This window comes from Atractosteus spatula, chromosome 2 (assembly GCF_055471065.1).
Source record: "Atractosteus spatula isolate fAtrSpa1 chromosome 2, fAtrSpa1.hap1, whole genome shotgun sequence".
In the NCBI taxonomy this organism is placed as follows: domain Eukaryota; kingdom Metazoa; phylum Chordata; class Actinopteri; order Semionotiformes; family Lepisosteidae; genus Atractosteus; species Atractosteus spatula.
This window is the reverse complement of record NC_142707.1, coordinates 72,241,638-72,253,940: the sequence shown is the minus strand read 5'-3', so window position 1 is coordinate 72,253,940 and position 12,303 is coordinate 72,241,638. Positions and strand designations below refer to the sequence as shown.

Here is a 12,303-nt window from a genome sequence, read left to right as displayed (position 1 = left end):
CTTTATAGAAGAGTGTATAATAGAACACAAATACTCTTTCTGTGCAGAATCTGAGCTGGTTACAAAGCAACAATAACACCACCTTCCACCACTTCATTCGCATCTACAGCAGGAAGGGCTTACTGCAGTTCTACTGCTGAAACTCCTCTCGTACACTGGCGACACACTTAGGTTTTCAAGAAAGTAGCCTCCCGCAGTCTATTACAGCCAGTACCGCAGCCAGGACTCTTTGCTGCCTCTGTACCTCAGCCAGACATATCGCTTACAAACCTGACCACAACTCACACAATAAAACACACAGATGATCATACTGAAGCTGAACAGCTGGATAATATTCTAAAATAAATGCAATCGATTAAGAAACGGTTTAAAGAACCCTTTTCACGCAGATGATGATTCTGACTAAACCGTTAGGTACTTTATATGGAAGGCAATATTCTCATAAAGAAACCTGTGGAATTTTTAATTGACAGATACTAATTGCAGGTCAAAGGTCTCATGATTTTCCACAAATCAATATAATATTGTGCCCTATGATAAAAGATAGCATAGCAGAGAAGCAAATAGCGTGCCCTGTCAGACTATTTGAGTTACACTGTTTCCTGTATCACCTGTTTATGTTGTTCTGTACATACAGAGCACTTCCGGCTATGAGCGTAGCCAGAGTCAGATTGGCCTGTAGTGTCCTACTGTGTACATCACAGTTCCAACAGCCATCTGACAGTATTTGCAAAATACATCAGACAATGTTGATAAAATCCTCCCAGGCAGACAGCAGTATTTCTGAGCTTGTGTCATCTGAGCTTCAAACAGACTGAAAAAGTTAAATGAAAACAGCGTCTTACTGATGGACTAATGAACACAAGAGGAAAAGCCAGCAGTCAGGCTCTAATTGACAAGGAAACAAGCTGGCAAGGGACTACATTTCAGAACATATTGCAATTCCATTGTTGTACAGAAAATGCGTAATTCTTTTGGAAACAAGCCACAGGCTTGAAAAATAATGCAGACTGTATAGCAAAATGATGTAGTCGCAGGCTCTGCTCAGCCATCTACAATGCAGAGATTCTCTGCAGAAACACTTTTATTAAGTGTAGGAAAGTATTATAGGTTATATTCATGTTAAAAAACTATATCTATTTAACAATGCACTTTCCATTAAAAGTAGCAATAAAATAGATCTCATATTCAAAGACATAACATACTGTACACAAACAGTAAAACCTTTTAAAATGGGAAAACAGGCCATATGTACTTAAGCATAATGAAGCTTTAGGGACAAAAAGACATGTTCTTCATTAAGTTTCTTCTACTGCAAGTTTAAAAATCTTTACTTATAGTTCGGTAAAAGACTTTTGTGAAAAAAAAATATCTCCCAGAGATTTCCATGGGTTTCAAGATTTCCCCTCCCATAACAGAAATGATTGATAATTATTAACGTTTTGGTTCTCAATACTGGTTCTCGGTACTACATATATAACATTAATGAGACAGCTGGCTAATGTAAGTGATGTGTGTCCTTGTTCCAGTTATACAATATGAAGGCCAGTGTCTAACAGCACAACTAGCTGTGTCTTTGTGGGAATTATGATATGGAATCGGTTATGTCTCTTGTATCAGAATTATGCTTTTATTAGTTTTGTACTTTGTTAAAATATCTCAAGACTTATTTCAGTCATATTCTGTGGCATCTTTCCCAACTACTGTACAGTATTGTGTGACCCTGCAACACACTGGGTTAACTCAAAGACGACCGCGTACAACATGTATGGTCACTTGCTTTGTTAAGCGCCTTGGGGCAACCTTGTTGTGAAAGGCGCTATATAAAAATACACTGAATTGAATGAAATAATATATACTAAAGACTTCCTTTCTTCACAATGCATTTAATAGACTCTGATGCTTTTGGATCTACAATAAACTAGGACTGGTGAAAGGACCTGGCAGATCTGGTGAGGCAGGTAAGTACAGCCCTGCGATCCTCTGGTTCTCTTCAAACTCTGACTTGACGTGACTACTTATTCACTTAATTAGCACACGCCAACACGCTGATCATGATTCAAATCATTTGTTTTTTATAGCTTCCTGCAAAACCTGACATTTTCTCTAGGATTAGGGATGGAGAGCCTTTGGTACGGGGCATGCAACACTGCTGTGCACCAGCAGGTGGCCATACATAACTAAAACTGTGCTGCGTTTCCGATTTACTGGGTGGACGGAAGCAGAAACACTGCTTTGTTTCTAGTCTCCTGTGGAAGCCTTTAATTAATTGATAGTCTCCAATGGCATACGAAGTCTCAAATCAGCCGTGAAGGTATTATGGAAATCAAATTTTGAAGTGCTCAGACTTGACACTTCAGAAACCGTTCTACTTCAAAGCAAAGCTTCATGTCTCCTCTCAGCAGGACAGAGCAAGGCCTGAGGCAACAGACACAAAACAGCAGCTCTTGTAGCAGCTGTGTAGGAGGTGAGTGACCCAACGCCTACCCCCTCAGAAAACAATTCAGCACAAAACGGTAAAACAGGCTCTAGAAACCCTTACTAAAATATAAACAAGGAAGCTTTAATTAACAGAGTGATTCAACTAATCACCTTTTTTTTTTTACAGGCAAGGTGTGATATTCTCAGACCTTTATGGTAACTCGCATTCCAAAATTAGTTTTTCTGCAGGGCTCTGCAGCTGCTCTTCTGTCATGCTCACCCAGTAACACTACAGGAAGTCTCACGCCGCCACTTCCTGTCATGATGAAGTGATCTCCCACTGCTGCTCAGTTCCGGGAAACCAAGGCACTCCAGTGAATCATGCGTCTTTGTTTCCATGTGCTGATTTATGTCCTGCGTGGGGCCACTAATAAACCCCGGGTCTCATCTGACTGCACTTCACATTCCTGCGGAGCATGGCTGCAGGGCTGCAGGGCTACAGGGCTGCAGGGCTGTAGGGCTCCAGGGCTCCAGGGGTACAGGGGTACAGGGCTTCAGGGCTGCAGGGCTACAGGGCTACAGGGCTGCAGGGCTGTAGGGCTACAGGGCTACAGGGCTGCAGGGCTCCAGGGCTGTAGGGCTGCAGGGCTGCAGGGCTACAGGGCTGCAGGGCTACAGGGCTACAGGGCTACAGGGCTACAGGGCTGCAGGGCTGCAGGGCTACAGGGCTGCAGGGCTACAGGGCTACAGGGCTGCAGGGCTGCAGGGCTCCAGGGCTGCAGGGCTTCAGGGCCGCAGGGCCGCAGGGCCGCAGGGCTCCAGGGCCGCAGGGCTGCAGGGCCGCAGGGCTACAGGGCCGCAGGGCTGCAGGGCTGCAGGGCTCCAGGGCTCCAGGGCTACAGGGCTACAGGGCTACAGGGCTACAGGGCTGCAGGGCCGCAGGGCTCCAGGGCCGCAGGGCTTCAGGGCCGCAGGGCTGCAGGGCCGCAGGGCCGCAGGGCTCCAGGGCCGCAGGGAAGCAGGGCTACAGGGCTCCAGGGCTACAGGGCTACAGGGCTGCAGGGCTGTGTGAGAGCGCGTCGCTTTAGTTTTCACTGTTTTAACTGGTCTGTCCTCTCTGGGATCCCCGATCGAACACGCAGGTTCTCTCTCGGGGAAGACAGCTCGGTCCCTTCATCTCTTCCCCAGATCAGAACCAACACCTGTGCTTCTGTATTTGCTCACGTCACACCCATGGCCTAGTGCTCTTCATCCTGACTCTTCATCAGGCACTGGAGAATTCAACTCAATGAACTCCATGTCGCCCATCTGCAATATTCACTGAGACAATCTCTTTCAAGCAAAGGAACACTGAAGCCTTAAACCTGGCTTAACCCTTAATGCCCAATTTCCAACCTTCACTTTTATAAACACTACAGCATACTGTAACTCTTCTTTCCCACTCTTCGCCAAGCTTCATGTCTTCATTCACACGAGTGCTCTTCCCCATCTCTCACCGCTCGTGCGCCCCTGACCCGGCAGCTGCCAGCACGCGGTTTTCTCTCGCGCTTCCTGACCGGCTGACGGCGAGAAACAGGGAGTAGACAGGTCCCAACGCCTCCCAGCAGCCTCGGGCCCGGTCTCCCTCCCTCTTCCTCCACAGCGCATTTCATCCTCGCTGAGCCCAGCAAGCCACCGGCCTCATGGCCGCCCCACCCCTCAGCACAGACATGGCTGTGTCGTTTCCAGGACCCCACCCTCGCTGCTCCTCAGCCCATTCCTGTGGCAACCCCCTCCCACTTTAAAGCTCTCATCAGACCCCCCCATCAGCCTGGAGTCCACAGTGGCCCCCTCTTTCTCCTGGCGCCTCTTGCAAGCCTCCCAAATCCCCCAGAGGAGTGGCCCGGTCCTCGCAGAGCCCAGCCCAGGAGCTCCTTTCCCTCACGTGGAATTTCACCTCATCTGAGCGCTGATTACTCTTTCAGACACGCTGCCCACCCTGACACAACTCCCACCCAAACTCGTGTCGCATGGGCCTGCCACCAAATCATAAGGAACATTTGGCTATTAACTTGCAGTACAGTTATCACTGCAAGCACAGGTAAACACAATATATTTCAGATTTCTAAGAGGTTTTGTAAAACACGAAATATACAGGCATCAATGCTATGGTCTTTAGTATAGCTATTTTAATAAGATGATCATTGCAATAATACAAAACATATCTTATTTTAAGACCGTGTAACAAAATACTTACGTGCTGTTCAATATCTGAAACTTCTCTCCTTTCCTGAAGTTAAGGTCATCTTCTGTTCTGGCTTCATAGTCATAAAGTGCCACGAATAGAGTAACGCCTGAAGGGAGCACGAGAGTGAAACAGCAGCGGTCAGCAGGGAGCCAAGAATCTCCAATATGATTTGCACTTTCCTCAGGATCAAGTAAGGCTTTTCAGTTCTCTGAACAGTGTCTCTGCACTCAGCCTTTCTGCTTTCGAGGCACAAGTGCTAGAAAACCATTTGACATGTGACAAATTCCAGCCACGATGCAGAGTCCCTTGGTCTTGGTCAGACTGGTGTACACTGTTCTGACTATAAACCAAAACATAAAAATAGTAAAGACTGCCTAAATCACTTCACATCACTAAAGTACTTTATTCTGATACAAAAGCTATATGATTAGACCAGAGGTTGTGTCAGATATACTGTACACTGAGCGCACCAGTCAGTAATGTCAACATTTCTGGCAGTATGAGCACAAACTACAGCTTGAACAAGGAAGCTGAAGTACAGACAACACAGACAAATAACACTGCAACAAATATAACAAACACGCCAGCAGCTATATCACCCTGCAGCTCACAGCTGGCAGCCCACTGAAGCTCAGCAGGTGTGAGCCTGGTCAGTACCTGGATGGGAGACTCCTGGGAAAAACTAAGGCTGCTGCTGGAAGAGGTGTTAGTGGGGCCAGCAGGGGGCGCTCACCCTGTAGTCTGTGTGGGTCCTAATGCCCCAGTATAGTGATGGGGACACTATACTGTAAAAAGGCAGTTTTTATGTCTTTTTATGTCAGTTTTATGAGACATAAAACTGAACTCTCTGTGGTCATTAAAATTTCCAGGGCGTTTCTCAAAATGAGTAAGGGTGTTACCCCACTGTCCTGGCTAAATTTCCCATTTGGCTTTACCAGTCATGGCCTCCTAATAATCCCCCTCTCTGATCTGGCTTCATCACTCTGTTCTCCTCCCCACTGAGAGCTGGTGTGTGGGGAGAGTACTGGTGCATCATCCAGGTGGGGCTGCACACTGGTGGTGGTGGAGGGGATCCCCATTACCTGTAAAGAGCTTTGAGTGGAGTGTCCAGAAAAGTGTTATGTAAGTGTAAGGAGTTGTTAATTATTATAATTCAATCACCCCCTTAAGGGTGATGTGGGGCTAAGTGAGTGATATTCTGCCTTTCCAACAGACTGAGGTAACCTGCTTGACTGGAAGATGGAGAACAGGGTTCGAGTCTCCTTCAGACCTCTATATCCCCGAGCCTAACTCCCATTAAGACAGACCTGTCATTTCCCTCATTTCACACCTTCCTGTTTTCCAGGTTACGGAAGACGATCAATCCTTCTGTACCGACTTTAGGATCATGCGTGTAGTTTCCCTGAATTTCCTTCAAACCGAAGCTATAAAAATTAAGGTTCAAACTTCAAACCGCGAAACAGCAGGAACAACACTCAAAGACATTTATTTGAGTAAAGCCTCATAATGCATTTTCCATAAAAATGTCTATTTGTAATGCTGGTTTTAGCATTGTTATTTAGGGTATTCACCCATTGTCAGAAGCTGCTATACCATCGAAGGGCTGCAGTGAGTGGGACTGTGACCTGGCAGGCACAGGGCTGCAGGTGGACTGTCCCCAGACCCACTGTGCCACTGTCACACCCAGCCAATGGAGAACAAGCAGGGCCGCAGTGAAGCTGTGCTGCCCTGGTGTCTGTGCCTCGTGCCACGATCTCACTTCAGCACGTAAACGAGCTGTCTTATCATCCGAGCCGTCTCTTAAAGAATGGCAGATCTGAGCTAAGATTGTGACAAAAAAAGGCTGAATGCAAAACCGAATATGTTTTACCCACCCAGTGAAAAAGTGTGTCTGCCCTGAATGTATTGAAGAGCTCCAGTCCGGATTTAATACTGGAAGTCCAAGGCTTTAGACAGAGGAAGTTTCTTAATGAAAAACACAATGGAAATGATGAAGCTGCTTTGTATCAGGTGTCGCACAGGGTGAAATGAGGTGGTATCATGGTTCACAGTCGACAAATGAGCAAAACCCTCTGCTGCAGTTTTTTTGCGGCTGGTGACACTGACCAAAAGGAAGGCCTTAATCAGAGCAGAATATGGGAATGTGGTTTATGTACGAAGACTCTGGATAGATGTTTGCACATGATCTGTGTCTTATAGCTCAGTCCCTGGGCAATGGAATGTCTCTAAGCGCTTCCCAAGTGTTAGAAAATATTTGTTGGGAAGACTGTCGCATACACTGTGCTGGCATTTAGATAGGATTATTTCTAGTGATGAGCTGTAATTTTTTGGCAGGCTGATTCATTTCCCCAGCAGTGCTTTCTCTCTGCACAGCCTTCCTCTATTAAACTTCCGTGAAGGCAATATGCAAAATGGAACATGACAATTGTTTCTTTCAAAGCCCAGAGTTATTGAGGATATTTCAGTGTGGTCTACTCAGAAGGCTGGGAGAATTTCTGCCTATTGAAAAAAAACAAAACACTAATTGAAATCCATAACAAGATGAGTAGCAATTATATGCTAAAAGGGGAGCCTGCTCCAAATTTACCCAGCGAGAGCAACACGGTGCTCTCCAAATCTTAAATTCTGACATTAATGGTAGTCCCGAGAATCAGACAGCAGTGCTGGATTAATCTTGTAATGATCTAAAATTATTTTTACATACAGTAGGTTTTCATGGAGGTGAGCTGTGAGTTCAGTGTTGCCTGAAGCAACCAACAGTGATTTCCAGTGTGTAACTGGGCGCGGAGAGAGACGGCGGCCGCCGGCCGTGACCTCCAGCGACCGCAGGGAGGCCGCCGCGTGCTCACGTACCTGCTCCGCCCCGGGAGCGCAGGGTCCCAGTCTGAGAAGAAGAGTTGACTCCCCCGAAGACGGTCATCCCCTGACCCCCTGGAGCATGGAAGTTGTTGAAGTTGGGAATGGCAGTGACTCCGAAGTTGGGATAGTGCTGTGGTGTGGGATCTGCCCCATAGCGATAACCCGCGTTCTGGCTTATACTGGCTTCCCGCTCGTCCGTAAGTTTTGCTGCTCCCTTATCCTTGCATTGCACACAGCCCATTCTCTAGATTCTGCAAAGAACGAAGAGGAAATGGTCGGCGTCAGTCGGCAGTGCCTTCTCCTACACTGTGGAGCCAGTTGACTGATCCCTGAGGCTCAACTGCGCTGTCAACAACGATCACCGAGAAACGACATCAGACTTTCTATGCAATTAGGACACTTGAACTTGTAAGATTTATCCTGTATATGCGGTTTATTCGTTCACTGTGAAGAATCCCACCTCAGTTCATCATGTCCTGGCATGAGCTGGTTTTACTGCTTACAGTGCAGTGGATGAGACTGAGCACAGAAAAGGAAATGGTTTCTCATCTAGGACTCACCGAGAGCTACATATCTGTACACAGACGAAATATTTGTCACCGATACCTTTCCCCTCTTCAAGTGTCACAAAAAGTTGCAGAATATGGAAGGGCTTGAACACAACAACATAAGAAAAAACAAAACAAGACAGGGCCACTTGGTCCTTTTATCCAGTTTAATAGGTAATGGATCCAAGGATCACAATAAACTGAAAGAAGCCAGTGTATTGGCTTCAACAACATGACTGGGGAGCTTGTTCTTCAATCACCCATGGTGCACAGACGTGCCCCCTGTTCTCGGTTTTAAACGCATGTCCATGTAGTTTCCATTTGTGCCCTTGAGTTCGCTTGTCACTGTTGATTCTGAAGCACCCCGTTGGGCTGACTGTGTCCATATACCACCGCCATGCTGTCCCTGCAGACTAAAAAGGCTTGGTCCCTCAAGCCCTGGAATGTACAGTATCTGCCGGCAGTTTCTCAGAATGATTCCAGAGAAGCAACATCTCTTTTTATAATATAATATAATTTCCAAACTTGTGCACAATCTTCTAAACTGGGTAGTACAGCAACAGCCTGTGATTTCAATCTGTGCTTTTAAATATACTGTATATCCTAACATGTTTGTTTGCCCTTTTTATTGATTCCCCTCATTATCTAGAAGATGTAAAAGATGTTGCAACATAAACACCTAAGTCCTTTTCATAAATAGTTCCTTGTAGCGCAGTGTTTCTCATTTTGCATTTATAATTTCTGAGTACATAAAGCCTTATCTACGAAGGCATTGGACAAGTTAATTAATGGCTAAAAGACTATCAAGGAAACACCAGAAGGTAATTCTGGTAACTGAAATTTAGGTCAGACAGAAACAGACCACACACAACTTGCTTTTCATTACTGTATGATCACAGAAACATGACCCTGCAGTCCGGGCCTGCTTTTACCACAGACTCAACACCAATGTGCGGAGACGCTTCTTAAGGTCAGTGTGGATTTTCTAGAGTGGGAGGAAGTCATATGCTAGACCATATGCTGCTTAGAATTCAGGTGCATCTTACAATTCATGTGATTATTAGAAATATTAGAAAACAAAGCAACTGAACAATTAAGAAAATGCATATCTGATGCCTCTACCAATGTGATTTGTTTATATAGCCATTCTAATCCAGGCACTCTAGCCAAAAGATAATTATAATCTGATTTTTTCATTTTTTTAACTTTTAAACTTACAGTTTTTTGGGGCTTTTTATTATGATTTATAATTGAAAAACATTTAGACAATTCATATTGCAAGTAAAACCATATCCCAGTGTTTGTCATTAGAATTGTAAATGGCTTGACAAATTAACCAGACTAATTTCAAGTAAAAGTTAAAAGAAATTGCACCGAATATTTTTATTATAACTGGAAAGCATATGTTGTATATACTGTATCATATATATATATCTGTTTTAAGTACAAATGTTTACATGGCAGATAAAGGCTATTTTCATTTTTAATAATCAGTATTTAAGTGTTTGAAGTGTGTAATAGGCACGTGCTGAATATGAAGGTCATACTCGGATGTATCTTCATGTTATTCAGTGTCCTGAATGAAACACTGACTCAGCAGCAGCACGTGTGTGTCCTGTTAGCGTGTCCTACATGAGAAATCATAATGACGCACTCCACGTCCTCTTCTCTGCTAGAGCTCTTCAGCTGCTTTATAAACCACAACATCAGCATCTCCCAAGATGTGATGAACTGAAGCTGGATTCTTCACAGTGAAAGAATGTGAAATTCCACTCACATGTATGTAGGATATCCAACATAACAGAAAATTACAGCCTTCTGCTTGGGATATATTTAGAGAATTTAAGCTATGTAAATGTACTGAGTGTAATTCAACTCCTTTGTGAAGAATACTGACAAAGCAATTCAGCTGTGTTCTTTTCCATAGTTTGGCTTTTACTTACAGCTTCTTTAGACACATGAATATATTCTTTCACAGTGGCAAAAAGGACACCTGATACTCTCCATGCAGTCTCGCCTCTTCACCTACTGTTTTATGCTTAACAAGAATAATAACAGTAACAAAACTTAGTCAGATTGTTGGTTATGGTTATTCGTGTTTTCAGAATGATTTATGTAGTCTTAAAACTTGAATGTTCAAACTGAAGCCTTCCAATTGTAAATACTGTACAATACATTACTGTAAATGCCAACAGAGCCTAATGAGATAAAAGGGAATGTGTTGACTGCATAAGTATTCCAACACAGGAACTCCATATGTGCTGAAAAAACACCTCTGGCACCAATTACATCTGCAAGATCATTTTGACCAAGTCTCTACCAATTTTGCGCTCTGCCTTGATGCAATCATTCCACACCCACAATACTCTAGCTGTTGTTCGAACTGTTTCATAGTTTTAATATTTTCCAGCACTGTCTTGTTCACATAGTGGAGCAGCCCAGTACCCCACCCCAGCAGCGAGAGCACTCCAGCAGCCAGTTACTTCATTGTGCTCTTCATCCTCTTTCATCATCTTGTTTGAAACTCATGTCCAGGCTCTTCCAATGGCCTCCAATTCTGACACGTGCACACATTTCATTAAAAAAACACGAATGCTCAAGCTGAAGATTTCTCGGGGTATGCTGTTACAGTACGTTTCCAAAAACTAAAGAGAAAAACAGAAATGGTGACTGTGTTCAATTTCAGTCACATGACAGTTCGAATAAGTACCAACTCTGCACACCAGTTTGGTGCAATTGTGGCCCATTCTTCTTGACAGACCACCTTGAGATCTCTCACACTACATGCGGATTGTTAATTGGTCAGCAATTTTTAAACCTTTCCAGAGCTTCTCACTAGGATTCATGTCAGTACTTTTACTAGGTCTCTCAAGGACGCTGAGCCTTTTCAGTCCTGACCAGAGATGATTACGAGAGGACATGATTCAGGTGTTCCCAATACATTTTGGTATCCTTCCATAGAGCTGGGATTATGAGAGAGACCTGGACAGAGCACTCTGCTCAAATGTACAGCAGCAGTTGGATTTGATGGAATTTGAACCCCAAACCCAAACCTAACCACTAAAGCACAGCCCTCTCCCTGAGCTCTCTTCCCTTGAAGAGACTATGAACATGTGCTGTGCCTTGATTTCTAGATTGCCATTTGTAATATCTGAGCTCTTCAAATTTTTTTCTGACTGGATTAACTGAACCAAATAATTTGCTTCTGAAAATATGATTCAGGGTATTATTGTACTGAATCACCGAACTAGAGCACATGATGAAATCATGACTTGCTTCAGTCGGAATGCCAGTATCCCCCAATCTACAAACAATTCAAAAGTGCAGTGAAGTCTATCCATCATCAGGAGGCTGCCTGTACTGGTCTGAGAGTCTTGAAAAGCTGATCAGCACATGGCTGTTCACCTCTGGATGGAAGACCTGGTTAGCACAGAACGCAATGCCCTGATCTATTAAATTACACCAGTAAATGCAGCCCAAAGCACTGGAAGCTGAAGTCTTGTAATGTAATGTGTGATTTGAACTTGTTCTGCTACATTACCATTCTGTTGCGGATCACTGGGTACACGTGATTGAGTTCATATTAAAAAAAAGTTTTATTCTAGTTACTCAAATCAGTAGGCAGCAACAGGCAGAATATGGCCACTGTTAACCACGCAGCTATCAGAGGCAATGTTAGAGGCTACCTGCTTTAGGTCGCACAAATTATAACTACCGGCTTCAAAAATGTTTTTGACATTTCAGTTTTAATTCACAACAGGATAACTAAGACGCAAACAACCATATGTTGGAAATATCCTTTGAACAGGTGTATCCTTTTTCCGGGTGTGTTGGAAATAACTGGAGCTTTTCACTGTGAATTACCATATGCAGTTTTATCCTGAAGACAAAGTCTAGAATTAAATCATACAGAAAAGAGTGAGTTGTATGAAAACAGCTATAGGAAGACTAACAGCAAACAATCTGTCCGAAATGAATACAAATGTTGAAGACGACGATGTGGAGCAGTAGTTAGGACTCTGTATACCAGAACCACTCCAGTCATTAGTCCAGATCCGAGGGAGGAAGCTGTTCTTATACCCTTGAATAAGACACTTCACTGAGTAAACTCCCTGCTGTAGAAACGGGTACTTTGCAGGTCATCAGCACAAATGAGACAAATTAATTATTTTAATCTGCAGCAACGGGACTGTATGTAGTTTTCAAATATTGACTGTATTTTTTCTACTGTTTCAATTTAAGTTTGAC

General features: G+C 44.0%; 1 protein-coding gene across 6 annotated transcripts in view; it reads right to left on the bottom strand.

Annotated features, from left to right (window-relative positions):
• Positions 1–12,303, bottom strand: part of fynb (FYN proto-oncogene, Src family tyrosine kinase b) — an 85,749-nt gene that overhangs the window by 17,647 nt on the left and 55,799 nt on the right. For all 6 annotated transcript variants that reach the window (XM_088905462.1, XM_088905490.1, XM_088905470.1 and 3 more), the window contains 2 exons: positions 7,502–7,758; positions 4,658–4,754 (listed from right to left, as the gene is read on the bottom strand). In XM_088905462.1, the coding sequence (XP_088761588.1) occupies positions 4,658–4,754; positions 7,502–7,748 (344 nt within the window). In that variant the 5' untranslated portion in view covers positions 7,749–7,758. The remainder of the gene's footprint in view (positions 1–4,657; positions 4,755–7,501; positions 7,759–12,303) is intronic.